At 40.2% G+C, this 24,831-nt stretch overlaps 4 protein-coding genes across 26 annotated transcripts; 3 read left to right on the plus strand and 1 right to left on the minus strand.

The window, feature by feature from the left end:
• Positions 1–3,828: 3,828 nt before the first annotated feature.
• Positions 3,829–6,832, plus strand: LOC112289875 (uncharacterized). Of its 19 annotated transcripts, none has more exons than XM_073537828.2 (6): positions 3,829–4,095; positions 4,353–4,516; positions 4,717–4,895; positions 5,102–5,617; positions 5,813–6,046; positions 6,156–6,832. In XM_073537828.2, the coding sequence occupies exons 4-6, from the start codon at positions 5,130–5,132 to the stop codon at positions 6,373–6,375; spliced, it is 942 nt and encodes a 313-aa protein (XP_073393929.1). In that variant the 5' UTR covers positions 3,829–4,095; positions 4,353–4,516; positions 4,717–4,895; positions 5,102–5,129; the 3' UTR covers positions 6,376–6,832. The 19 variants fall into 19 exon arrangements, with proteins under 19 accessions (XP_073393929.1, XP_090111124.1, XP_024391326.1 ...); XM_090254998.1 differs by having other exon boundaries at positions 4,353–4,435; XM_024535558.3 differs by having other exon boundaries at positions 4,353–4,435; positions 4,788–4,895.
• Positions 6,833–7,618: 786 nt separating this feature from the next.
• On the plus strand, positions 7,619–11,725 carry LOC112289872 (uncharacterized). 2 transcript variants are annotated; one of them, XM_024535546.3, is made up of 7 exons: positions 7,619–8,440; positions 8,697–9,436; positions 9,555–9,984; positions 10,147–10,298; positions 10,416–10,562; positions 10,723–10,920; positions 11,167–11,725. In XM_024535546.3, the coding sequence occupies exons 1-7, from the start codon at positions 7,801–7,803 to the stop codon at positions 11,542–11,544; spliced, it is 2,685 nt and encodes an 894-aa protein (XP_024391314.1). In that variant the 5' UTR covers positions 7,619–7,800; the 3' UTR covers positions 11,545–11,725. The 2 variants fall into 2 exon arrangements, with proteins under 2 accessions (XP_024391314.1, XP_024391315.1); XM_024535547.3 differs by lacking the exons at positions 10,723–10,920; positions 11,167–11,725 and having other exon boundaries at positions 10,396–10,530.
• A 973-nt stretch (positions 11,726–12,698) lies between these two features.
• On the plus strand, positions 12,699–17,874 carry LOC112289873 (rRNA (cytosine-C(5))-methyltransferase NOP2C). 2 transcript variants are annotated; one of them, XM_024535548.3, is made up of 12 exons: positions 12,699–13,124; positions 13,906–14,341; positions 14,600–14,753; positions 14,950–15,087; positions 15,274–15,336; positions 15,490–15,611; positions 15,795–16,041; positions 16,217–16,515; positions 16,641–16,741; positions 16,901–16,982; positions 17,261–17,325; positions 17,511–17,874. In XM_024535548.3, the coding sequence occupies exons 1-12, from the start codon at positions 12,985–12,987 to the stop codon at positions 17,617–17,619; spliced, it is 1,956 nt and encodes a 651-aa protein (XP_024391316.1). In that variant the 5' UTR covers positions 12,699–12,984; the 3' UTR covers positions 17,620–17,874. The 2 variants fall into 2 exon arrangements, with proteins under 2 accessions (XP_024391316.1, XP_090111119.1); XM_090254993.1 differs by having other exon boundaries at positions 12,762–13,124; positions 14,003–14,341.
• LOC112289874 (uncharacterized) lies at positions 17,758–20,747 on the minus strand. 3 transcript variants are annotated; one of them, XM_024535551.3, is made up of 10 exons: positions 20,448–20,747; positions 20,170–20,319; positions 19,898–20,034; positions 19,614–19,695; positions 19,297–19,388; positions 19,092–19,159; positions 18,822–18,936; positions 18,574–18,627; positions 18,301–18,360; positions 17,758–18,186 (listed from the first exon to the last, which is right to left on the minus strand). In XM_024535551.3, exons 1-10 carry the CDS (start codon positions 20,539–20,541, stop codon positions 17,980–17,982), a joined length of 1,059 nt encoding a protein of 352 aa, XP_024391319.1. In that variant the 5' UTR covers positions 20,542–20,747; the 3' UTR covers positions 17,758–17,979. The 3 variants fall into 3 exon arrangements, with proteins under 3 accessions (XP_024391319.1, XP_024391320.1, XP_090111120.1); XM_024535552.3 differs by having other exon boundaries at positions 20,170–20,344; positions 20,448–20,651; XM_090254994.1 differs by lacking the exon at positions 20,170–20,319.
• Between the last annotated feature and the right edge of the window lie 4,084 nt (positions 20,748–24,831).

Below are 24,831 nucleotides of genomic sequence, written 5' to 3' on the forward strand. Positions count from 1 at the left end.
CCACCAAATAACATCCATCCTTCTTTTGACATTCATCTCTAACCACCAAATAACATTCATCCCTCTTTCCACATTCATTCTTGACTACCAAAAAAAATCCATCCATTCTTCAACATCCATCATTTTCACCAAACGACATCCATCCCTTCCACCAAATAACATCCATCCTTTCTATCAAATGGCACACATCCCCTCTTTATACATCCATCCTTCCTTTGACATCCATCTTTGACTACCAAAAAACGTCTATCTCTCCTTCAACATCCATCCCTTCTACCAAATGACATCCATCTCTCCTTCGACATCTATCTCTTCTACCAAATGACATCCATCTCTCCTTCAACATCCATCCTTTCTATCAAACGACATCCAATCCTTCCACCAAATGATATACATCCTTTCTTTTGACATCCATTCTTCCTTTGACATCCATTCTTCCTGTGACATCCATTCTTCCTTTGACATCCATCTCTGATGTTGTGATATAATACAACTATATAGTGAAACTATAATCAAAATTAAATTTCTAATTAATATCTAATTATCTTGGTTCAATAATAATTCAAGGTATCTAAACATGGCTTTTACAAAAGCCTCTTAGTTTATTTTCTTATCTTAATAGTTAGTAAGTTGAAGGTTAGTTAGTACTTTTATCTTCTAGGCTATAAAGATTTCTTTACTACCTTAGAAAGACCATAAATTGATAAATCAAGTTAGAAGAGGTAAATAATTAATATGGTTGATACTAAGGTTAAGTTCAAAGTATGATTGGCCTAAAAAATCCTTAGGATAGGTTAGATTAATACTCAGGGGTCGACCATTTATGAGACAAGGTCGAAATCAAACATCTAGCCACTGAAACGACCACCTAGGGCAAAATAGGGTTTTATTTGAAGATCAAAGATTAGGATTTGAGAGTTAGGTTGAAGCTTCTTCGAGAGACATAAGATTGGTTTTTGTAGGATTTATTTGGACTTTGCAATTTTTATTCAAAGTCAGGATTTATATTGGCAACTTGGAATTTATGCAATGTAATTAGGGCTAGCACTCTTAGCTAATTCATAAAATTGATGTAACATCTATAGTTCAAATTTTGATATTGTTTGGTTAATTTAGTGTGCTAAGTGTGTATAAAATTTTGTAATAATCCAACAGTGTAATTAAAAGATATCTAGGTTTTGGTATAAGAATATACCAGAAGTTAGTAGTTTGGAGTTGGATAGGATTTCTATGATATCTAAAGATCTACTAATCAGATCAAGGTGAGATTTGGCATGGTGTTGGAAGACTTACAGACCTAATTTGAATTGAAGTTAATATTTGAATAAGGAGAAATTATTGCTGGAACGTTTGTATCAACTTTCAAGTTGGTGGCCAAATAACATCAATATGGTTTTTGGACATTTTCTCACAATTTGTAAGTTGGATTGACATGAATTCTTATTAAGCACATAGAAGACTTATAGTGGCATTTGTGTGCAAAATTTTGCTCCAAGTGAACGATTAGATCTCGAGCTACAATTTGCTAAAGCTTGCTGATTAGAATTAAGGTTTGCAAAGAAAGTTCGAAATTACCTAATTATTGAAGTAATAAGGCAATTGGAATTTATGCATGGTTGAGATTGCTAAAAAGAGTATTTTTAAGCACTTTGTATTGGATTTAAGCACTTTTGAATTAAAGTTCAAATTACATTCTTCTTATAAGAGTGAAACATATTAGGATTTTTGGATATTTGTAAAACACAATCCTACCTTCTACAGCCAGATGCTTGGTGCATTCCCAAATAGGACGACATGTAATATGACATCGACCACCAAAAAACATCCATCCTTCCTTTGACATCCATCTCTCTTTTAATATCCATCACTCTTTTAACATCTATTTTTTCTTTAACATCCATCCTTCTTTTAACATCCATCTCTTCCACCAAATGACATACATCTCCTTCTTTGACATCCATCCTTCTATCAAATAACATACATCTCCTCTTTTGACATCCATCCCTCCTTCGACATCCATCTCTCCTTTGACATCCATCCTCGACCACCAAGAAACATCCATTCCTCCTTTGACATCTATCTCTTCTACCAAATGATATACATCCTTTTTTCTAACATCCACCATTCTTTTAACATCCATCATTTCCACTAAATGATATCCATCCCTTCTACCAAATGACGTACATCTCCTCCTTTGACATCCATCCCTCCTTCGATATCCATCCCTGACAATTAAGAAATATCCATTCTTCCTTCGACATCCATCTCTTCTACCAAATGATATACATCCCTTCCTTTGATATTCATCCCTCCTTCAACATCCATCCCTTCTTCTACCAAATGACATACATCCTTTCTTCTAACATCCATCCCTCTTCTAACATCTATCTTTTCCACCAAATGACATCCATCCCTTCTACCAAATGACATCCATCCCTTCTACCAAATGACATACATCTCCTCCTTTGACATCCATCCCTCTTTTGACATCCATCCTCGACCACCAAGCAACATCCATTCCTCTTTCGACATCCATCTCTTCTATCAAATAACATACATCCCTTCCTTTGACATCCATCTCTTCTTTGACATCTAATCCATCCCTTCTACCGAACAACATCCATCCCTTCTACCAAACAACATCCATCCCTTCTACCGAACAACATCCATCCCTTCTACCAAACAACATCCATCCCTTCTACCGAACAACATCCATCCCTTCTACCGAACAACATCCATCCCTTCTACCAAACAACATCCATCCCTTCTACCGAACAACATCCATCTTTTCTTCGACATCCATCATTGACTACCAAGAAACATCCATCCCTCCTTTGACATCCATTCCTCCTTCGACATCCATCCCGGACCAAGCAACATCCATCCCTCCCAAACCAAACAACATCCATCCCTCCTTCGACATCCATCCCGGACCAAGCAACATCCATTCCTCCTTCGACATCCATCCCGGACCAAGCAACATCCATCCCTCCTTCGACATCCATGCCGGACCAAGCAACGTCCATCCCCGACCACCAAGCAACATCCATCCCTGACCACCAAGCAACAACCATCCCTTCTTCGACATCCATCCCCGACCACCAAGCAACATCCATCCCTCCTTCGACATCCATTCCTCCTTCGACATCCATCCCGGACCAGGCAACATCCATCCCCGACCACCAAGCAACATCCATCCCTGACCACCAAGCAACATCCATCCCTGACCACCAAGCAACATCCATCCCTGACCACCAAGCAACATCCATCTCTGACCACCAAGCAACATCCATCCCTGACCACCAAGCAACATCCATCCCTGACCACCAAGCAACATCCATCCCTGACCACCAAGCAACATCCATCCCTGACCACCAAGTAACAACCATCCCTTCTTCGACATCCATCCCCGACCACCAAGCAACATCCATCCCTCCTTCGTCATCCATCCCTTCCACCAAACGACATCCATCCCTTCCACCATATGACATATATTCCCTCCTTTCACATCCATCCCTCCTTCGACAGCATCCCCTCCCACTGAACGACATTCATCCATTCCGACTCCACAAGCTTAAACGGAAAAGCCAGTTTGAAGAAGCATCCGCGAGAATTTTAGTTTAAATCAGTGGGCCCGTCACTGCGCTAGATTCTGTGCAGCTTTTGTGATGCAGCTTTGTTTGTTTTTGTTTGTGTGTTTGTGTGTTTGTGTGTTTTTTTTTTTTTTTTTTTTTTTTTTTTTAATTCTTTTCTTTTCGCAGTGTGGTCCTTGTGACGATGGAGCTGATTCTCACTGCTTCGCTCTATCTCTCTCACTTTCTCTCACTCTCTCGTGATGATCCGACATCGCCGATCCCCTCTCCAGCTCCGTAATGCACTTTTCCTCGCAATTCCGTCATGTGTTCATGTTGCGGTGTCTCAGAGAATGGAAGTGGGGCCTCGTGTGAGAAGAAGTAGCGAGTTGGGGTGCTTGGATCGGACGATGGGGGAGGAGGAGGAGGAGTAGCGACGTCTTCTCCACTGCTTGCTTGCTTGCGTCTCAGCTTTGTCACCACAACATTGTGAGCGCGTGTGTTGTTCGCGTGCTTTGATTGTGTAAGCATTCCATGTAGCTGAATCTCCCTTGGCTCTCGTGAGCCTTGCCGTCGCAGTGGTAGCTTTGAGTAGGCATTCGCTGAGGTTCTTTGCGCGTGAGGGTGAAAGTCCTTGAGGTTTGCATTTCATGACTTGTGGATTTCGACTGATATATGATTTTGTGTTTGTACTTGTGTTTATTTGTGTTTGTTTTTTTCATTTATTTTAAATTTTTTCTGGATTTGTGCCCTGTCTTGGATTGAAAGATGAAGCTGTAGTTGCATGCAGGGGTATTGTGAAGCTCTAGTAAGGTGGTGCAGTGCTGGACGGAGTCTGGTGACGGAGCTTTCCAAGTGAAGGGGTCAGATTAGGGTTTTTGATGCCACTATATTGCTGCTTGCGTGCCCTTAGAGTGTAAATTGTGTCCCAGTTCGGTTCTTAAGTAGGTACCCTTGGGCGCTTCGCAATTGTCTGCCGCAATGCTTGCATTTGTAGAACTCTCGAGTTTGGGTTCTTGGAATATAATCACTCGAGGAATTACGATTCAGTCAGGGGTAAATTTAAGCTACAGTTAATATTCTTTGGCGCTAAATACAAGTAAAGATTCTTTGGATTCTTATGTCAAATGTCGGCATCGTGCAGTCGGAACTTTTGTTCTTGTTATTCAAACTTAGCTGGACCACATTGCGTAAGGTGTTCGGTTCGCGTGTCAGAAAGAAGAGACGCTAAGGGATAGAGAGAGATGTCATGAACGTGGAGCTGCAGTGAGCATTCGTTTGTTGTTGATTTGAGGAGAACCCTCGACGATAATGCGTTTTGTGGTATGTTTGCCGTAGAACGTGACAATTCTTTTCTTAATGTTACAAATAACTGCGCTCTAGCGTTTGGTTTCGGATATATAGGGCAAGATGCAGCCTACGTCTTCCGTGTTGTTTATTGCAAGGCATGAGGAGTACAAGTTCATGAAATGGTAGTGTGGGAGCCCTTATTTTATAACCGAACATCTGTTTTATTTTGCTGTCCACAGTCATTTTGGACGCTGAATACAAGTAAAGATGGACGAAGGTACATATTGGGCGAGGGTTCAGCGCGTTTTTAACATGATGGACATCCGGACAGCATTTGTAACGGACGCCGAAGTCGACGAGACCTTGCAGCTCTTGAAATCTATTGAGGGTAAAGATCTCGCCGACACAGGCATCAGCTCCGAGCAGGTTGAAGCTGCACGCAAGATTAAAGATGCGGTTGTCCATCCCGACACGGGTGAAAAAATCTTCCTTCCGCTTCGTGTGTCTTTCATCATTCCGTGCAACCTTGTCGTTGACACTCTGATGATCTCGGCCAGGGGGATCAAGCAGAATGTCGCTGCCCAGTGGCTGAACCAGACATACAACTGCCTGCATTACTACGCGAACCGGAATGCCTCCAATCAGGAAAGCGTTCGTAAGATCTTTGAGGCATACGTGGGAGCGACTGCGAGCTCTGTTGGAGCTGCAGTTGGCCTGCATTCTCTTCTGGACAAAGTGCCTCCTGGCAGACCATGGTACCTGCTCTAGTTCCTTGGTATTACAGTGGTCTTCATTTGCTGATCTTCAAGTGTTATATTTTAGGTCACGTCGAGATTCCATTAAGTTCAGTAAGTCCTAATTTTCTAGCTTTCGAGCATGAGTGCATGAAATGATTGCTTCCTGACTTGGCAGTGAGTTTCGAGGACACTAAATTTGTACTCTTGTTGCAGGGCAGGTATAGCTCGAAGGATTGTCCCCTTCTGTGGGGTTGCAGCAGCAGACGTGTTGAATATCGGCATCACGCGGAGGGATGAGTTCCTAGAAGGAATCAAAGTGTTCGATGACAATGGAGATGAGATTGGGCAGAGTAGACAGGCGGGTGCTCGTGCTGTTAGTGCTTGCATTGCAGGACGCATCTTTGCAGCTGCTCCAGTACTCGTGGTTCCACCCCTTGTCATGCACAGGTTATTCATTGAAGCTCCTCCATGCATAAATTCATGTAGCAGAGCCTTCATGCCCTCACCAAGTTTTGTCCAGTCAAGACCTGAAATAGATTTGTTTGCTTCCTGGCAGGTTGGAGCGGACGGCCTTCTATTCTAAACATCCGGCCTTGAGAATACCCACGCTGATGGCCATGGTAGCGGCCTCAATCCAAATCAGCGTTCCTCTCAGCTTTGGTATCTTCAAGCAACAGGCTTCCGTCAGCGTTGATAAAATTGAGGATTCCTTCCACAACCGGGTCAATCGCTTCGGTCAACCTGTGACTCGGGTCTTCTACAACAAGGGTGTGTGAACATCTCTTCGCTGTACAGACAGACTTTTACGTAAATCTGGATTTTTTCCAGGTGTGTAAATACCCGTGAAGGTGCATGTTTTTCGGGAAGTGATATGAAGAATTTGCTCAACTCAGAATCACAGCGCTGGGGAGCGACTTATTTCTGATTCAGCCTTTCCATTGTGAAGCTCTTGCTCAAGTGGATCACTCTTGGTGCCCCTTCTGAAGATACTCTCCTACTGCAGGAGATGAAATATAGATGAATGTAGAAGCATCTTTTGGTATGAATGAAGTCGGAGTTTCCGGTTCTCAGGCAGAGGAAGGACTTTGTTGACCAGGTTGTTTGTGACAGGTTGCTGAGGTGAACTCCAGTTTTTCACCGATTCGAATAACCGAGAAGTACATGATAGGTCAAATGATATTGAATGATTGTATTCTTAAGCAACAATTCATTTTATTTATTTTTTGTTTATTACATTGTCGACTTGATGCTTCAATCAGAAAAGTTTTGAGCGTCTGAAGGTTGGTATTACTATGCCTGTGAATTTTTACAACATTGTCAATTAGAATTTCACGAATCACACGTTCTGATTGAATTGAAAGTTTTTGAATTCATTTCAAAATGAATACGGTTGAAAATGAAATTATATTATAAATAGGTTTCGAAACCCTAACTTCAATATTGAAGCTGTGGCTTGTTTATGAAGTATCGACTGAACTTAGTATTCAAAATTATTTAATGTTTTTATTCCAGAGTATATATATATATATATATATATATAGAAAAATTTGTATCTGATGCAGTTCGAATGATATTGTTGAATCGTACTGATGTAATTCTTTGAAATGGAATAAACCCTAACGAAAATAACATGAATCAATAAGTTTGAACAGGATATTTATTAATGGATAACGTATTGATAGCTCAATCGATAGCTCAGAGCAAGGAAGGAAAATCCGAAGTTCTATCTAAGAATCCAGTTGGGCCATCTCAATTAGCCCATCAATTGTTTTTACAATACATGGAAACTTTAAGGCCAGATCAGAAAAATTACGACGTCAAACTCGAAACGCAAAAATATCATGTTTGGTCAAAGAATGCCCAGAAAACCTACCACTAGACGCAAGTGGTTCTAAAAGATATTTTCCCCTCAGAATGACACAAATCAATACAAATTTTGTTCTTTCATCTTCGGATTATCACACATCGATTCACGTAGTTACACCGTCCACAACGAAGCTGATGAGGTTACTGTTTTGTCTGTTACAAAGTATGAAACTTGTTTTTACCATTGATAGGGTGGGGTGTTTTGAACCCAGTTATGAAGGTCTTCATAGTTCGGCGTTGAAGACAAAAGAACAAAACAAAAGAAAACAAAATTTTAAATAAAAACTAATATGTAAGAGGGTATAAATTCTAATACACTGAAGAACTGAACTAAAATGGATATTTCGGAACGAAAGCAAAGTAAACCTTACACAAGCCGCCCTGTGTTCCTGGGCAATTCCACGATGCAGCTGTTTCTTAACAAAAGATCCAGCAACTTAGAAACTGGAGAGAAGGAACTTTGCAGTTTCGTCTCCGAGATGGTGGAGTATACGAAACCACTTCACCACCGACAGCAATGCTTTGAAAAACCCGCGGAGGGAATATTCGGACCAGGGATCGAACAGTACGTTTATCCCGAAGATCTGCAAAACCTGGATCTCACGATGAGCCGAGCTCACAGTGTGCGAGAATCCATGTTTGGGCCTGAAAGCAAGTACCCAGTTGAGCATCTACACAGAGAGGATGAGATGTTTCCGGAAATGCCTGAAGAGAAAGACGTTGTTGAGATTGTGAAAGAACGACTGGATCGTTTGAGAAAACCTTACGAACCTGAAGAGGTTGTGGAAGGGGTCGGCGATGTCTTGATCTGGTACAAGACAAGCCCGACGGATGAGACGCTGTTGCTGCTGAGAGCACATTCCCGAATGCTGAGCAAGTACTGCAACGCGTTTGAGTCGCTGTTGGAATCGGAGATGAGGGACATGAGTTTACGGGAATATCTGGATCGGCAGTTTCTGCTGACAAGAAAATTTGGTGGGTACATTTCTCTTCTAAATATTGTACAAGATAAGATGGCATTTTCATGTTTATTTTACTGACGGCTTTTAATAACATGCACCTAAACCTTAGTGTCAACTTTATGTTTGTTTTCCACGTTTTGGTATCTGTTAGATTTCTCTCCACTCATATTTGAACTCCTTGACACGAGAAAAATAGAGGTTGCTTCAAGCACAGCCTTAAAGAAGCAAGGTTTGACCGAATGTTTTGTTTGTTGCCTGGTGTTTTTTAGATGAAAGCAGTGTGAGCACAGAGTATGAGGCGGAGCCTTCGCTTGGACGCTGCAACCTTCGACATCCCGAGAAACCAGTCGTGGTACCACAAACCGTCGCCGAAGCCTTTCTTGACTTCTGTGAAGCACGAAACAATGCGTCGTTGCCTCCGCCATCCGGGTTGCCAGTATTCACTAGCGATGAACAGATACTGCAGCAGAAGATATATCAGGGCGCTACTGACATCGTGAAAGAAAGCCGCAGGCTAGTTGACGAAATGCAGAATTTGGACCTTCCGCTAGAGCTTGGAGAACAGTTTGAGAAATTCGCTGGAATTGTGAAACAATGTATTCCGGTCACTCCAGACACTGGAGAATCAGATCACAAACCCGAAGAAGAGGAAAGGACTTCAGAGCCTTATCAACGAACGATCCGCATCAGTTTCGCCGATTGTGCTCCCCCAGGATGGGAAAGACCCTCGGAGCGAGACAGTGTCATAAATCCCCGTCGAAGCACGTTATCAAGGCGTGACAGTCATGCCTATGCAGCCCTTCAGGACGACACCCTTGTGAAAGATGGAAAGGCGATTCGAGCCAGTGAAGCTGAATCTATGCTGGTGGGTGGAGTGTTACCGGAAGAACACCGGCCCGATCCAGCTTCCGATGCAAATCTAACGACAGAAAGTTGGACGCGGGGAAGCCTTCGAAAAGGGAGTAAACTACGCGAAAGTTTGCTGCGTGGAATGCTCATTGGGTCACAAGTATGAATTCCACAATCACAAACCAGAATCTCAGTACACAGCGAAAAAAAGATTATGAATCGAAAACTGCAGTAGTATATTAGAAGCATTACCGACACTTACTGTGTTTCATGCGCAGATTGACGCTTCAAAGGAAGAAGTAGAACCCAACGTAGGCAAAGCGGAGGAAGAACTAGTCGAAGAAAGAACACACGAAGAACGGACGTTCTTCGCGGATTTCCTCGACACATTGCCATCCACGCCCTCCGACTCAGAACCCACAATCGAGCCTCCGAAGCCACCTCCCACGTACGGTCTCAAAAAGACCGGATGGGCGGCCTGCGGAGTCCACGCCGTGATGGAATACATGTACACAGAGCGGTGCCACATCCCGTGCGCCGACCTCCCTCACGTGTTCCACGTCGCAAACGAGCTTCTCCTCACCGACATCACCGAAGCCATCACACTGATCCCGCTGGTTTCGTGCCTTCGCACTGCGCTGATGTCGGAGGCGAACCGAGCGGCTCTGCTGGAATTGTGCATCCTTGGCGATTCCGCGGAACGTCCAGGTGTGTGTCCATTTCAAGATCGTCTTCGTTTAGTTTTTCTTCCTGTTTGCGTAGGATGTCGAAACTGATGAGACGATGTCGGTGTGTTTTTTGAGCGTGGACTTGTCTATGAGCGGCATTCGATGTGTGACGTTTGAAGGTGGGAACAAACTGGGCAGCCAGATTTGAGAACACTTAAGAAGATGTGCGAGTCGTTTGAATATGGTTCCTGCTTGGAGCGGTTGCCGTATACCTTCACTCTGCACACCGGCTACATTGTCGGTAGAAAGTACGAATTCCTCGAGGAAGGCTTCTTCGAATATGACCTCATTAAGGTATCTGCACACATGTTCTTATCAGCGAAGAATCCATGTTTTTATGTACAAACACAAGTGTATTGAGTGGTTTGAAGTTTTACTGAATTGAGCTCAGTTTGTATGATAACACAATAGGTAAACGTGCTGCGGATTCCTCAACCTACGATGAAAGTGTTCAATAGAATAGTTGAGCAGGCGCACCATTTTGTTATTACCAAACCACATTCGGAATGGGTTGATACGAAAGCTAGAATTGATCCCTCCACGCATAATCCCCATAAGGTGAGTTTATTCGACCTTTTTGCTCGCTGCTTACTAATAGGTTCTTACTTCGTTTAGCTGTAAGTAAGTTTCAGTATTCAATCTTTTTGGATATAAAGTGGTATAAATAGTATGGAAGTTTACATGTGAAATACTTGTGTTACATGAATGCAATGTGTAGCTCAACATGAGCATAAATAGAAACCGGGATAAAGGATGGTTCATAACTGTATTCGGACCAAACATTGCGGAGGAGTGTTACAATTTCTACAAACACATTCAAAACTGGACTCATAAGCCCATGCAGTTGGAAACTTTCAGTATCCGGATGTGCATGGGTTTTCTTGTTTGTCCAATCATGCAAACTTTAATTGCTAAGGTTGGCAACATTTTCAAACTTGAAATGATATGGAATGAACAAAACAATAATCTCTCTCTCTCTCTCTCTCTCTCTCTATATATATATATATATGTCTGTGTGTGTGTTGAAAACTTTCACTTCAATCTTTCTATTAGTTATATTGAACAATAGTTTTGTTTTGTGTGTGTGTATATATATATATATATATATATATATAACCCACACGCACAAAAAACTGGAAAATATCTTGCTTCATTTGTACAGTCTTTTCCAAAAGAAGTGAAAGTGGAAGAAGTTAGAGGAGGTGGCCATTTCATTGGGGGAGAGATACATGGAAATTCGTTGATCTTTTCTGGAAAGCCACATCATTTGTTAGCGGCTGCAATAGCCATCCCTCCAAATTTCATGGGAAGAACATCTTTTCGAGTTTCTTTTCCTTCGAAGCCAACCTTCATCAAAATCTTTTCCGTGGCTCAAAAGTTTGGAGTGGATCTTGAGATGAATTGTGTCTATTTACTGAAGAATCTGACAAACATCATTCACGCTCTTGAATTTTTCATCAACGTTTCTGATGAAGCATTTATCCCTTGGGATGTGCCTCGAGAGATCATAGAGCTAGTCGCACCTTCTGACCCATTCTAGATGCTGTGAAATCGAACTTTGGAATTGTTAATTTTTCTATCGATTATTTTGATTTCTTTACTTGAATGTAGGGGAAAATTTTGTTCGAAGAACTAGTGTTTAGTTTGCATCATTCTGTATATGCGACACCAAATGATCTGTAAAAAAACTTTTAAACACTCGAACTAATTTTACAAAATAATAGTCAGAGATACATAATTTATATATTAGAATTGAGTAGTAAGTTTTGATTGCTTCACAGCCTCTTTGTTGTGTCTGTTGATGCTGTTCACTGTCTATCGAAATGGCTATCGTAATTCTGAATACAACTTGAGGAAGCTCCTCAGAGTATTTATGCTACGTGCTACGTGTTTATAGTCTATGTTTTCTTGGGTTTTTATAAACAAACAAACTCTTCTAGCAAACTATTTGAAGGCTTTGAAAATTGATCAGGTGCCAAAAACAACAGCATTGCATGAAGAGAAGGTGAACTGAACTACCTTAGATCTGGCAATTTCGGCTCAAGGCTATTGTTGGAATTCAACCTAGACTGGAATTCAAGCTGCTGCTAGATTAATGTTGCCATCTACTCCATGCATTTCCTACGACGGTGGATATGTGGACCTTCCCGAGGGTCTAATGTTGCAACGTCTGAATAAACAGCAAAGGAGGATTTACAGAGCTTACTCCACATGGTGCAGCATATGCATCAGCAGCTACGGAAACAATCCCACATGACAGCGCTGATCAGCTGCAGCCAGGGTGATGGATCTCCAGCAACTGGTTGCTGAAGAGAAAGACCCACAGGGAGAGGTAAACAAGGGGCATGTGTCGGTATGAGGCCAGAAACCAAACAGCGACTGAATCTTCGGAGATTTTTGAGAATTGTTTTCTAGTTTTAGGGGATTGTACAAGAATCTTGACGCTAATGAAGAGCAGTGAGGTCTTCGATTCGCTACGTGTTCGCAATCTAGGCGACGTGCTGCAGTTGAAGTTCGCATCGAACATGAAGTCCGCCGTGTTGACGGTGCCGTGGCGGTGGCGGTGGCGGTCACCGATGACCGACATTGGTTATGGGTCTGGTTCAACTTTGCCCTACTTCCGTTTTGTGTCAAACCTCGTGACTCATTCATCTATAAAATGAAACTTAAGGATTAAAGTCATTCATCGATCTGGCTTCGGCGAGACCCTGGGGGACTCTGAACCCAAACCCCTCGCGAGCACCGACAAAGGTCGGCGAGTGTGAGATTGTGAAGACGATGGCGAAGATGCCGATTTCCGAGCACATTTTGCCCATTCTAGAACCCCATTTGCAGAATCGAGGATGGGGTTCGATCGGTGGTAGCTGAAGCGAGTGGTGGCCCTGCACGTTGAGATCAAACGGAACCGTTACGGGAGCTTGTTGTGCTGTGCTGTGCTGTGTGTTGCATTGTGTTGTGCATTGGGGGGAAGTTGTGAGCAATGGGCGAGGATCGGGAGATGGAGTTCGTCGACTGCTATGCCTCCTACAGGCCAAGGTTGATATGGGACCCGAGAGTGAGTGACTATCTCAGTCAAGCTTACGGCCAACAACACTTCGCCCAAATTTCCGAGGCCCTCACGTAAGTTTGGCTTTCTTCAAGGGTCCTGTTGATTGTAGCGTTCCGTTTTTGTGGCGGAATTTGTGCGCTGCAGTGGCTTCAGATCGGTTTTCGTGAGTTATGTGGACTGGGAAATGACCCCATTAGCAAGTATGGTTACCTCCGCCAGTCTTCTTCTCTCTCTCTCGATGTAATTTGGATGCTAATTCAAACGCGGAACTTTGAGTCAGGGGTTGCAGGGTTGAGTATGGAAGAGCGTTTCTCTTGAAGACGCTGAATTCCTGATAGTGAGTGGAAGTGGTGATGCTTTGTTTTAGCTTATATTTCTGTTCTGAAAGCTACTCTCAAATTTGGTCAATGCATATCCAAGCGAAAGAGTGATGGACGTGTCGGCATTCGGACGCTATTTTATGTGCAGTGCCGCACAACTATGATCTTTATAGTTTGGAATTCCTCATAAGTTTACAAAATTGCAGAGCCTTCAAGGTTTAGAGTTTAGGCATTATGCATAATGCGTCCAACGTTGGGATTTGGATTGCTAGTCCGTTGTGACAATGCTTCAATTTTCATCCTTGAGTTGATCATCAGCAGACCCTGCTACTCATCTCGAGGTTTAAGGTTAAGGTATTAACGGATACGTTTAGGGACTCCTAGAATTCGGAGTAAGTTGTTTGGTGATATTTCTCGGTTCTTGTATTACAATCCTTAAAGAGGTGTCAGAAAATTCTGTTTCCCAAAGTCATATGTTCATTTTCATGTGCATGAAAGTTGCACTCATATGTCCCCTGTTCTCATGGTTCAGTCGACCTTCAGTTTACTCGTGTGTTCGAGTCAACACTCTCCAAACGACTACCAAAGAGGTCATCAAGCAGCTCACTCGCTATGTGTTGCAACAACAGAATGATAACCAGAGTCGGATGTTGAAACAAACTGAGTTCCAGGAAAAATCCAGTGAGGCAGGTGATCCTCACTGTGCTGAGAAAGCGGACGTCACAGGAACGAAGTTATCACGCATTCAAGTTGGGGGCACAATCTCTGCTGAATCAACATCAGAGGAGGACGAAGGATCAGAAAGTTGTGGTATATGCTTTCAGCATGATGTCCTAGACAATGTGGTAATGGTCAAGGGAAAAGGCCCTTGTTCCATCGATTACACAACTGTGCGTGGGGAAGGAGGAGTACTGAAGGAGGTGGTTGTAAGCCGAAAATGTGCAGAAGCTGTTCTTCGCGGCGCCCACGTATGCAGAATCTATGATACTCACAAATAAGCTATCACTTGTCTCCTTTTTTTAAAAGAGGGTCCGATTGACGGTGTAGTACTGATTTCAAAATTTTCAAATCCTAGTGTAATGGCGTTGATTTTGCAGAAAACGCACAGAATTCAACCTACTTTATAAACAAAAGTATGACGAAGTTTGGCTTGTTTTTTCTGTTCTTTTTCCTCGTCTCACCATCTGTAGTGAACTGTCTTACTTCTTTCCCTCTCTGTTACGCAGGTATTTGTGCCCGGTGTCCTGGCTTGTAGCGGATGCATTGAGAAGGATGAACTTGTTGCTGTGTCTGTGGCTATGGAAAGGTCAGATGGAGAAGGGGGTTGGTTCGTAGGAGTTACTCGTGGCACCACACTGTCTTCTGAGCATGCAAAGTCACGTGAGAATGCCTTAACAATCTTCTAGACCTTCCATGGATGTGGCTGGACTCGACCCGGTCTGGTAGTTTTACATGTGTAGGCCACTCTCAATTCCCATGGTAGTGGAACATTTTCAGACTTCGAAATCTTATGCTTCTCAGAATAAGTTTAGCTTGGTGCCCAGTTAATAATTTTCAGCCATGGTGGTTCTCGTAGAATTCAACGATGAAGACAGAAGTGGTTGGTTTATTGGAATTGGCCGCGCCATGATGACGAGAGCAACCCTTTTCAGAGAAGCAAAGGGTGTAGCAGTTGAGATGGTCCATCGAGCGTATAACCTTCCACCGTTTTCTGGTACTTAACAATGCTTATTGTTGAATGTGTCTGTGTTCCTCATCAGATAGTTCAAAAGTTTTGTAGTTCGATTAACGCATTTACGCCTGGCTTCTTCATTTACTCCATGAAGATTGGACCTAGAAAGTGCGTTTGCTTTCTGTATGTTTCTTCAGTGGTTTGATGATCCTATCCTTTTGATTGCAGGCGTGCTCAGTGGTGACATCTTTCTTCAAAATTTACCAAGTGTTGTTGCTACCCACGTTCTTGGTACGTTTTTGATTAATGTGTGAAGACTAGATGTGACATTACTTTTCTTGAGAAAACTTCGAACCTACTTCTTTTTTTATTTTTATTTTTTATTTTAAATCTTCTTTAGTTGGTCAGTGTTAGAGTACCAAGATTTTCTTTGTTAATTTTCAGATCCGCAGCCAGGGGAGCGAATCCTGGACATGTGCGCCGCGCCTGGTGGAAAGACGACCGGAATCGCTACACTCATGGGGGACAAGGGTGAGGTTATCGCACTTGATCGATCACATAGTAAGGTACATATGATTTGACTTGTAACTTTTTATTTGGTAGACCAGGAAGTGTAGTAGCCTTGAGACTTCGGTAGTTCTCCTTAATTGTAGTCATGCTAGGGTTGAGAAATTATGGTAGCTTTAAATGAGTTCATTACTTCAAAACTGTAGGGAACCTTAACGGGGATATTGAACTGCTGGATTTAGGTCTTAGATATTGTTCGTTTGGCACAAGAGATGAAGCTAACTTGCATTCAAGCAATCAAGATGGATGCTCTAAAGTCTGTACGAGTAGAAAGCACTCCAGATCGAATTTCCCAGGACAAACCACTGGGTGAAGTTTCAAACACCGCCAGACTTACTGAAGCAGTAGCGATTGATGATATTATAACTAATTCAACCTCGGAGGAACCTAACATAATTGAAGAATGCTCAAAGAAACATCTGCGTGAGGGTGAGTATTTTAGGCAATTCATTCACCTCATTGATTTTCAGAAGGAAATTGGCCACTGTATCCACCTGTGCATTTGACAAATATTTTGTTGAATCACCCTTCAGTCTACCTTTTAGCACTTTTATGACAATCGCTGCTGTATGTGATAACGGTGCTTTCATTTTTTGTTCCACAGAATCTGCTCAAATTTTGGCTGAAAATGTTGGTGGTTCAAAACGCGATGAGGCCTCAACCATTTCATCTACTAGACCTAACTCAGAAGCCACACCAGCGAAAAAGTTTAAAGACGATGGGGCTTATGCAAGCCGGAAAGCTGCTCGGAAAGAAGCCCGAAAGTTGAAAACTGAGCTTAAAAAGGCTGCTGAACCCGAAACGCCTTACAGAAACGGATTTGCTCCTCAAAGTTTTGATCGAGTACTCTTGGATGCCCCTTGCTCAGCTCTGGGTTTAAGACCACGGTTGTTTGCAGGACAAGTGAGAGTCTTTACTGAGAAGCTATTAATTCATGTGTCGTTTATTGTGTAATATTTGAATGTCACTTATTCGGTTGTGAAGGCAACGTTAACGTTTGTTTATTATCTTATCCACATAATGTGCAGGAGACATTAGATGGCCTGCGGCAGCATGCAAATTATCAAAGAAGGTTAATTGATCAAGCTGTACAGTTGGTTCGACCGAACGGTACTCTTGTCTATTCCACGTAAGCTTTACCCTACACAAATGTCTTATATGTGCTATCACCGAATGTATTCGATTCTCGATAATTTTGGAAGCATATCATGAAACATCGTCATCATCTAATCAAGTAAATTGAGGCCGAATGCGGGTTACACTTTGTAATGTAAAGTTCTGTGGGCAGATGTACTTTGAATCCTGGGGAAAACGAAGGTGTGGTTCGATATGTCCTGGACACCTATCCATTCGTGTCACTCTCTCCTCAGGTATTACTCCACTTTTTAAAATGATCTCTTCTGTACCTTTATATCAGGCCGTGACCACAGACGTTCTGTAAAGAAATTCATGCATGGGTGGTAGATATAAGTGCACTTTAGTAGCAAATTAGTGAATTTCATGCCGAAGGACTTCAAATACATACTTTACTTTTCAACGGTTTATTTTAAAAAAAAGTGTTTTGTCAGGAATGAATTCCAAAATAATTAGTTGTGTTGTAAGCCTTATGCTGGATTGCCCATTGACGAGATTGTGCATTGTGTTTCAGCACCCGCAGATCGGAGGGCCTGGTCTGGTTGGTGGCGAGGACGTATTTGATGGAGCAACGCACAGGTTTGTTAAATTCTGGGTGTTTTTATTAAATCATTTTCGGTGGGAAATTGGTTCTGGACTCTCTTGCAGGGCATTATTCAGTTGCCCATTGTAGGTCTTTGTGTGAAGTAGTATGCCTGAAGCAGCATCTGAATTTCCTTCAATCTGATGTTGCTCAATCATTATTTGTTTGCTTTGCGCAACAGACCATGGCTTCGGAAAGGAGAAGAACAATTGGTCCAACGATTCGACCCTGTGGGCCCTAGGGACACCATTGGTTTCTTTGTTGCGAAATTTTCCGTGGCTGCCCATTGAGGCTGTCTGTTCAATTCTTGACGATAACTCTAGAGAATTGTCGTGAAACATTTGTGATTACCATTCAATGAATCTGCGACTTCCACAAAATCTCATGTATGGTTTCCAGCAAAACGTTGGAAGCTTGCAACACTAAGCTAGTTCGAAATGAAGGTGAAATTTTTCACTTCCATAGCAAATTGTATGGTATCATAGTGTAGCAATAAAATTTTGTGGCTACCAAAGTCATGATAAAATAAGCCTTTCGGGCACTTATCTTATTGCGTAAGAAATAATCTATTTGGGATGATGGCTTACGCGGAAGTTTTTTAGTCCAGAATAATTTCTGGTCTGAACTGTCATGCCCCTAAAGCTTTTACTTCAATACATTAACTCGACAGGCCTAGGTCCACAAAGGTCCATGTTGCTTTCAAGCGAGCCCGACTTAGGTGATGCATGGTTGACGCTCACGTCATCGTGTTTGGTGGTTATCACATTCAAATTATCTCCAACGTCAATCACGTGGGGTTTTGAGTTGGATGCTGTAGAAATCGTCGAGTCGCAGACGAAGTATGATCCAAAGTAAACCTGTCAAGGACACACTGGATTGCATCAAGCTGCAAGCAAGCCTTTAGTCTGGTCGATGCGTGTAGCATATACCCTATCAGTGCTTGTTTGCAAGAGGAATAGATAAGGAATTACCTTTTTCACTTTCTCAAACTCCAAGCCCACATGAGGACCCGACCTGAAAGTAAACATTGTCTGCACCCCCACAACCTTGTCATAAAGTCATTGGCAATAACCTGGACTACTTCAACAACCGCTAGAATCTTACCACGAAATCTGGCTTCGAAAATTGATGGCAAAGAGATCCAAGTACATGAAGACCAAAGTGATACTATCTAGACTTGGCATCCAATGACTTCAGGATGACTAATTCTCATGTTGTAGATTAGCATCTAGACGTGTTCTCACCTTATTTGGTTCAACGTTTTCCAAGTCTGGCTTGTCCTGGTTTATAGTGGGCACCTGTCAAAAGAGGTAGCGCATGGATAAGGGTCTTGATTTTCAAGCAAGTCTTACAATGTTTCATCAAAATACTTTGCAGACCACCAAAAAAACTATAATTTCGTTACTTGGTTCATGGAATCATCGTAAGCTTGGAATCCATTTTTGATACCAAAATTTGTCGACCTGCGCATAGATTAAATTTTTCTATTCACCTTACACATCCCCCGATTCATGACATACGAAAAGTTCAAATGGGTCCCCATGTGCTCGATGGTGAACTGCCGCCACTTGTCTTCTTCAAAAGAAGGTGGTCCTCGAACGACGATGCTTTTGTCACAAGAAAGTTGACAAGTTCAGGTCATTTTTATTTGCACAGTTTCGCGGATTCCATGTAAATTCAATTTGCCCTGTATCTCACTACCCATACACTGACTACATTGCAACCATTCGTGCAAAGAAAAGTGAGTCAAGTCTGGACCTACTTTGGACGAAATCGATTCATAGGAAATGGGGCCGTGGTGAAATACGAGTTGACTTTATCCAGAGAAGCCTATACAGCACGAGATCCTCATCAGATGATAGACAGCAAGACTTATGTTCAAACACTGCTTTGTGAACTGATTGCACAACCAGAAAATAATTCCTCGACCACAACTAACTCAAGTTGCAATTGGTATAAGAGGTCACCTCCGATGCGAATAGGAATTGGCCGGTATTTACGAATCCGGTAACATATCCTTCTGGCGCATCTTCTGCTTGCCTGTTCTCCTTTGTGGCAGCTTGTGTATGAATGGAGCCAAGAATTAAAAAGGAATTCGATGTGTTGTGAAAAACTTCACTTCAGGATTCGATGCATACCAAGACTGGAGAATATAGTAGATGGTCAACTAGTAAAAGTGAGCTAATGACTCGGATTGAACTGATTGCATGACGCATAACATTCATTACAAATCCTTTACAGAAATCACACATAATTTGGTGGAGGAAAAGGGTCACCGCAATACTGGGATCAAATCGAACAAGACGTGCTGGTATATCCAAGTACTGAGTGAACCATGCTGCAGCCTCAGGCCCTTCGTCCACCCCCTGTCCCCTCCACAAAAACGACGTTGGTGGCTCAGCTTTCATCACATGCAGAAGAGAGATCAGGAAACTCATGAATTCAAGAGTAAAGCTCATGATTTTTTCATCACTGAAAACTCTTGAGATTTACAAGTATCCAGCAATCTTCATGTCTGGAGGAGCATTTGAAAAGAGGATTGGAAGACGATGATGCGGGCAAACATACCTGTCCTTCATAGACGCCCTTCAAAGTTGGCATTCCTACGTCCACAATATGGCCTCTCTCCCCCTGGCGTGCCTTCCCTGTGCTAGGGCATTTCCGCAGTGGCACATTCAATGCCTTCATGCCCGGTGCATTGATCTCTGCACCAATGAGTAAAATTTAGGTTTACAACTAAAAGCAGTACCACTTTCCATCAATTTTGAATACTTTCCCTAATGGTACTGCTGCCAGTTGCAGTACCCATATTAATTGCGAAGTAGAAACAAAATTTGCACCTAAGGTTGCGCTGGCTGGAACAGACTCCCCTCGCATGGCAATCGTAGGCAGTGAGGGCTGCACCAATGCAAGCTTGGGAGCTCTAGACATGGTAATTGCCCGTCCATTCTCGGCCTTTACCACCATCCATTCTCTATCGAATAAAAATCCTGAATTCAAGGAAGTGCATCATGTCTGTAATTCCTTAGTTAACAAGCATGAAAGTTTCAGACCTCAAACCAAGCTGCAAACCAAGCTGGAAATATAAATGCAGGGATGCACAACTGTGAGTGCAAACCTGTAAAGGATATTGCAGCGCTCGGCACAGACACGCCCCTGCAACCTTTCACAGGGTACACCACAATCTCCGCAATCGTATAGCCCGTGCCCATGGCTGATCCTCCTAAGGCAACCTCCAAAATCCAGTGGCCCTCGACGACACGTGCCGCTGCGAATTAAACCCACTCACGTCCCAATGGCGCTGCTGCAGCCTCTTGCATGCACACCCAATACTGCGTTCACCTCTGAATTGCAGCCCATCAAATTACACACCAGTTGCCGTTTGAGCCAAATGCAAAGATTCCCACGAGTACTCTGCACAAGTGGCAGTGCTTCTCGACATTCTCCAAAAGAGCTTTAAAGCAGTAGGTCTCGGAGATTCAACGTAGCATATTCAAACACATTCTACTACATTCTACCATGGACGAAAAACTTAAGAAGGTAAACGTAGGGCTTAGTGGCTTGATCCACTTTTCAATGTCCAGTCCATTTTCGATTGAGGAGCTAGCAAACATTTACAAAGCAATTGTTTAACTTCGTGTCCATTTCCAAGTCAAATTCCTTCTCCTAATTAGGTCTTGTGAGTAAATTCTCCAAATTCTTACTGCTGACATGGAATGATTTGGATTCAATCGTGGTGAGCAAGCAAAGAATTTGACACTGAGCGAGACTGGCTACAGATGGAAAGCTCCTGATGCGTGCAGCACACTCTTCTGACAATATTATATACCCAATTCCAATCAAATTCATAGGGAGAATTCAGGAATGTCGCGCAAGACTTCAATTCCTCATGAACGCTGTCGGAAATTCTAAATGAGTAGTGGGTCCCATCCATCTCAGGCATTTTCCTCTTCCATTGGTTGATTCTTCCTTGGTCGATACTCATCTTTTTATAGCGCCTCACAGTCCTTTCCGCGGATAACTATTCTTCTCCATCGCATTTTTCAAGCGCCACGCTAAATACTCCTCTATAGGTAAACTTCGAAAATTTCTATTTCATAATAGTGAAGGTTTGATATAATTCTAGTCTTTGGAGCTTTTCTATTCTAGAAGTTGTAATGTGAGGTGATGGCCCAAGTCTAAGAGTATCATTGTGATTTGTTGGTGAGGTAATCTATCAGTTTGATAATTTATTTTTAATTCTAATTTTGAGTGCTATTGCTGATAATGATCCAAATGACTGTTGTAGTGCCGATCCTTCAGCCCTTATGATTTGGAAATTACTAATATTCATAACAAATGTTTGTAACTAGTTGGATTTTTGTAAAATGCCATCTTTTTTGTTCTTCGATTGTGATTTTTTGTCAAAGCAAGGTTACTAATAATACTTCCATATTCTCATCAATATTTACTTCTAAGTTACAACTTTTTGATGATCTATTGAGTTCAATGGCTATACCATAAAGTACTTCCTGCTTTGATGGTGGTCATTGTAGCAAGTTTTATACAGTTCAAAGTGGATTTCATTCTAGGATCTATGATTCCTAATTCAATTGTGAGCTAGAAACAAAAGGATTTAAAGATATTTGGTGCAAGGCTTTTTGGACTAGATTAGAAGCAAAGGAATTTATGTTGAATTAGCTTTGTTTACTACCTAGTTATATTATATATTTATTATATTTAATCTTTCTTTAATTTTTTTAAATAAAGAATATCCAAGTGGTTTGTGAAAGTATCTACTACTTATTCTAATATTAATACATATTAGATATTGATTTCTCTTGATTGAATCTTTTTTCTAATAAAGTGATATTGTGTTGTTATGTATTTTGTTTTTGGATTTATTCCTAAATTTGTAGCTATTTTAATATTTCTAATATTATCATAATATATAACTACTTATTCTATCTCAACTTATAAGTTTTTAAGTAACATGGTAAGTCATAAAGCTTTTCTAAATGCATCAACTAATGCTCTATATTTTGCTTCTAATAAATAGAAGTATGTAATGGGTTGTTTCTTTCATGACCAAGAAATAGATGTGATTACAATGCTAAATACAAGTCTAATGGTGGATTGAGCTTGTTTTATATCTTCCACACAAATAGAGTCGACATATCCTAAAAGTTTGGTCAAATTATTAATTTAATATAGGACTCTAAGGTCTTTTATATTTTTGATGTAATGAAATATTTTTTTACAACAAATAAATGAGATTTTTGAGGTCTTGGCATGAATTGACTAATTATACTTGTAGCAAATTAGATGTCAAGGCGAGTACAAATTAAATACAGGTATTTTCTTATAATACTATAATATTATGTTGGATCTATTTTTTCTACTTTCATATCAATTTTGAGCTTTTTTTTCTCATCCATTGAAGTTGTTGCTAGTATATAATTTTTTATTCCAAAATTTACAAAAATATTTTGTATATGTGCCTTTTATATCATAAATATTCTTTCTTTCACTAATATGCATTCAAATTTTAGATAGAGAATGACCTTTATTTTTGATAATTTTGACATTTCAAATTTATTATATAATTTTTATTTGAATTTAATCATGTTTTCTCCACAATTGCTATTCATGAGAAAATCATCTACATATAAGGCAATGAGAATGATTTTTCCTTGTGATAATCTGGAATATAGATTGTGATCTCTTTTACCTTGTTAAAAATTAACTTCTTTAAAATATGAATCTATTTTTTTATATCATAGATAAAGTACTTGTCTTAATCCATATAATGTCTTTAATAATCTACAAACTAAGTGTTCTTTTTTTAATATTTTAAAATCTTAAAGTTGAGTGACATATACTTCTTTTTTTAATTTTCTATAAAAAAATATAGTTTTGACGTTCATATGACATTATTTCCAATATTTTTGATCTATAATTAAAATCATAGCCCTAATTGTTACTTATTTAATGATAGGTACAAATATTTATTTACAATTGATTCTTTCTATTTGTTCAAAGCTTTGGATTACTAATCTAACTTTATACTTTTGTAAAGATCCATTTATCTTAAGTTTTGCTTTGTAGATCCATTTAGTAGGGATAGCTAATTTATTTGATGGAAGATTTGTAAGATGCCATATCTGATTTTTATATATATATTTTATTTCTTATATTATGACTTGCATCCAATCTTAGTGTGTTGAGGCCTCTTAATATGTTGTTGCTTATACATCTAGAATTTTCATAAAACCACTAAAAAAAAATCACACAACTAGTCTAGATGGTGGATTTGTGGGCCAATCTTTATCATAGTTGATGCAATATATGTTGGACTTGGTGAGTTTTGATTAGAAATAAGTAAATCAAATGCTACAAGGAAAAAAAATTTGTTATTTGTTTTAAAGTTCGGCCATTCATCAATTTTTTCTTTCAAGGTATAATTAAAGTTTGTATTTATTTGAGTGGAATTTTTTATATCAGTAGATGGATCTAATGACTAAGATGAGGATAATATTCAATAATAAATAGTCCATTTCTAAATACTATTGTTTACTTTGCTACAGAAACTTCTACAATTTTGAATAACTCTAGTTGTAGTTGCCAATGATGTGGAATCAATGTAATGAAAAAAAAATGATAGAGAGGCAGTATAATAGATATCCTTTAAAATTTTGATGATAGTGTATTTGGTGGATAGTAATTTTGGCAAGTTTAGAGTAGCGTCATTGATTTTACACAGTGCACAATAGGAGTTTATTTTAAAATTGAGGTGCTTACTTATTACATATCCTAGCTTGCTGTTTAGTGTGATTTTTTTAAAATTTAAAAATTTCGATTTTTTAAAAATAACATCTTTGGATACAATATTTTTTTGTAGATGTAGATATATTTAATATGCTTTGATTTGTTTGTCATAGCTGACAAAATTGCTAGCTATTGATCTCTGTTGAAGTTTGTTTCTTGATTAATAATTTATATGCATGTACAACAAATAGCTAAAAACTTTTAATTGATTGAGATGAGATTTGGTACATGAAAAAATTTCTTCTAGTGATTTTTTGAGATTTTTTACTTAGATAAGTAATCTATTTAATAAATATATTGTTATTTTTACTACTTTATGTCATAAATAGGTAAATAATTTTTTTAATAGTAACATATATTAAATTTTTTTTAGAACAATATGATTTCTTCTTTCTACCCATCCATTCTATTGAGGTGTGTAGAATTGCATGTATTGTCAAATAATTCCATTTTTTAAACAACAATCTAAAAATTCTTATAAAAAAAATTCTCTTTTATTGTCTATTCTTAATTATTTGATGAATTTTTCTATTTTTTTTTTCTATCATAACTTTGAATTCTATAAATTTGTTGAAAATTTGTTTCTTGTTATTAACAAAATATATCCACATTTTTTTAATGTGATTATGAACAAAAAAAAGGAAATATTTGGTACTTGATAATAATGCGATAAGCAAAAGGCCGCACAAATTTAC

This window comes from Physcomitrium patens, chromosome 12, assembly GCF_059467195.1.
Source record: "Physcomitrium patens ecotype Gransden chromosome 12, ASM5946719v1, whole genome shotgun sequence".
Classification (NCBI taxonomy): Eukaryota; Viridiplantae; Streptophyta; class Bryopsida; order Funariales; family Funariaceae; genus Physcomitrium; species Physcomitrium patens.

Bases quoted from the DNA above. Each gene is read 5' to 3' on its own strand.
- LOC112289875 (XM_090254995.1), top strand. From the start codon at position 5,130: ATGGACGAAGGTACATATTGGGCGAGGGTTCAGCGCGTTTTTAACATG. The intron at 5,618-5,812 runs GTACCTGCTCTA...CTCTTGTTGCAG, and splicing joins GTGCCTCCTGGCAGACCATG to GGCAGGTATAGCTCGAAGGA. The intron at 6,047-6,155 runs GTTATTCATTGA...GCTTCCTGGCAG, and splicing joins CCACCCCTTGTCATGCACAG to GTTGGAGCGGACGGCCTTCT.
- LOC112289872 (XM_024535546.3), top strand. From the start codon at position 7,801: ATGGATATTTCGGAACGAAAGCAAAGTAAACCTTACACAAGCCGCCCT. The intron at 9,985-10,146 runs GTGTGTGTCCAT...CTGGGCAGCCAG, and splicing joins CGATTCCGCGGAACGTCCAG to ATTTGAGAACACTTAAGAAG. The intron at 10,921-11,166 runs GTTGGCAACATT...TCATTTGTACAG, and splicing joins TGCAAACTTTAATTGCTAAG to TCTTTTCCAAAAGAAGTGAA.
- LOC112289873 (XM_024535548.3), top strand. From the start codon at position 12,985: ATGGGCGAGGATCGGGAGATGGAGTTCGTCGACTGCTATGCCTCCTAC. The intron at 14,342-14,599 runs GTATGCAGAATC...TCTGTTACGCAG, and splicing joins CTGTTCTTCGCGGCGCCCAC to GTATTTGTGCCCGGTGTCCT. The intron at 15,612-15,794 runs GTACATATGATT...TGCTGGATTTAG, and splicing joins TTGATCGATCACATAGTAAG to GTCTTAGATATTGTTCGTTT.
- LOC112289874 (XM_024535551.3), bottom strand. From the start codon at position 20,541: ATGGGCACGGGCTATACGATTGCGGAGATTGTGGTGTACCCTGTGAAA. The intron at 19,696-19,897 runs GTATGTTTGCCC...TGGAGGGGACAG, and splicing joins AGGGCGTCTATGAAGGACAG to GGGGTGGACGAAGGGCCTGA. The intron at 18,361-18,573 runs GTGAGAACACGT...GTGGGGGTGCAG, and splicing joins AAAACGTTGAACCAAATAAG to ACAATGTTTACTTTCAGGTC.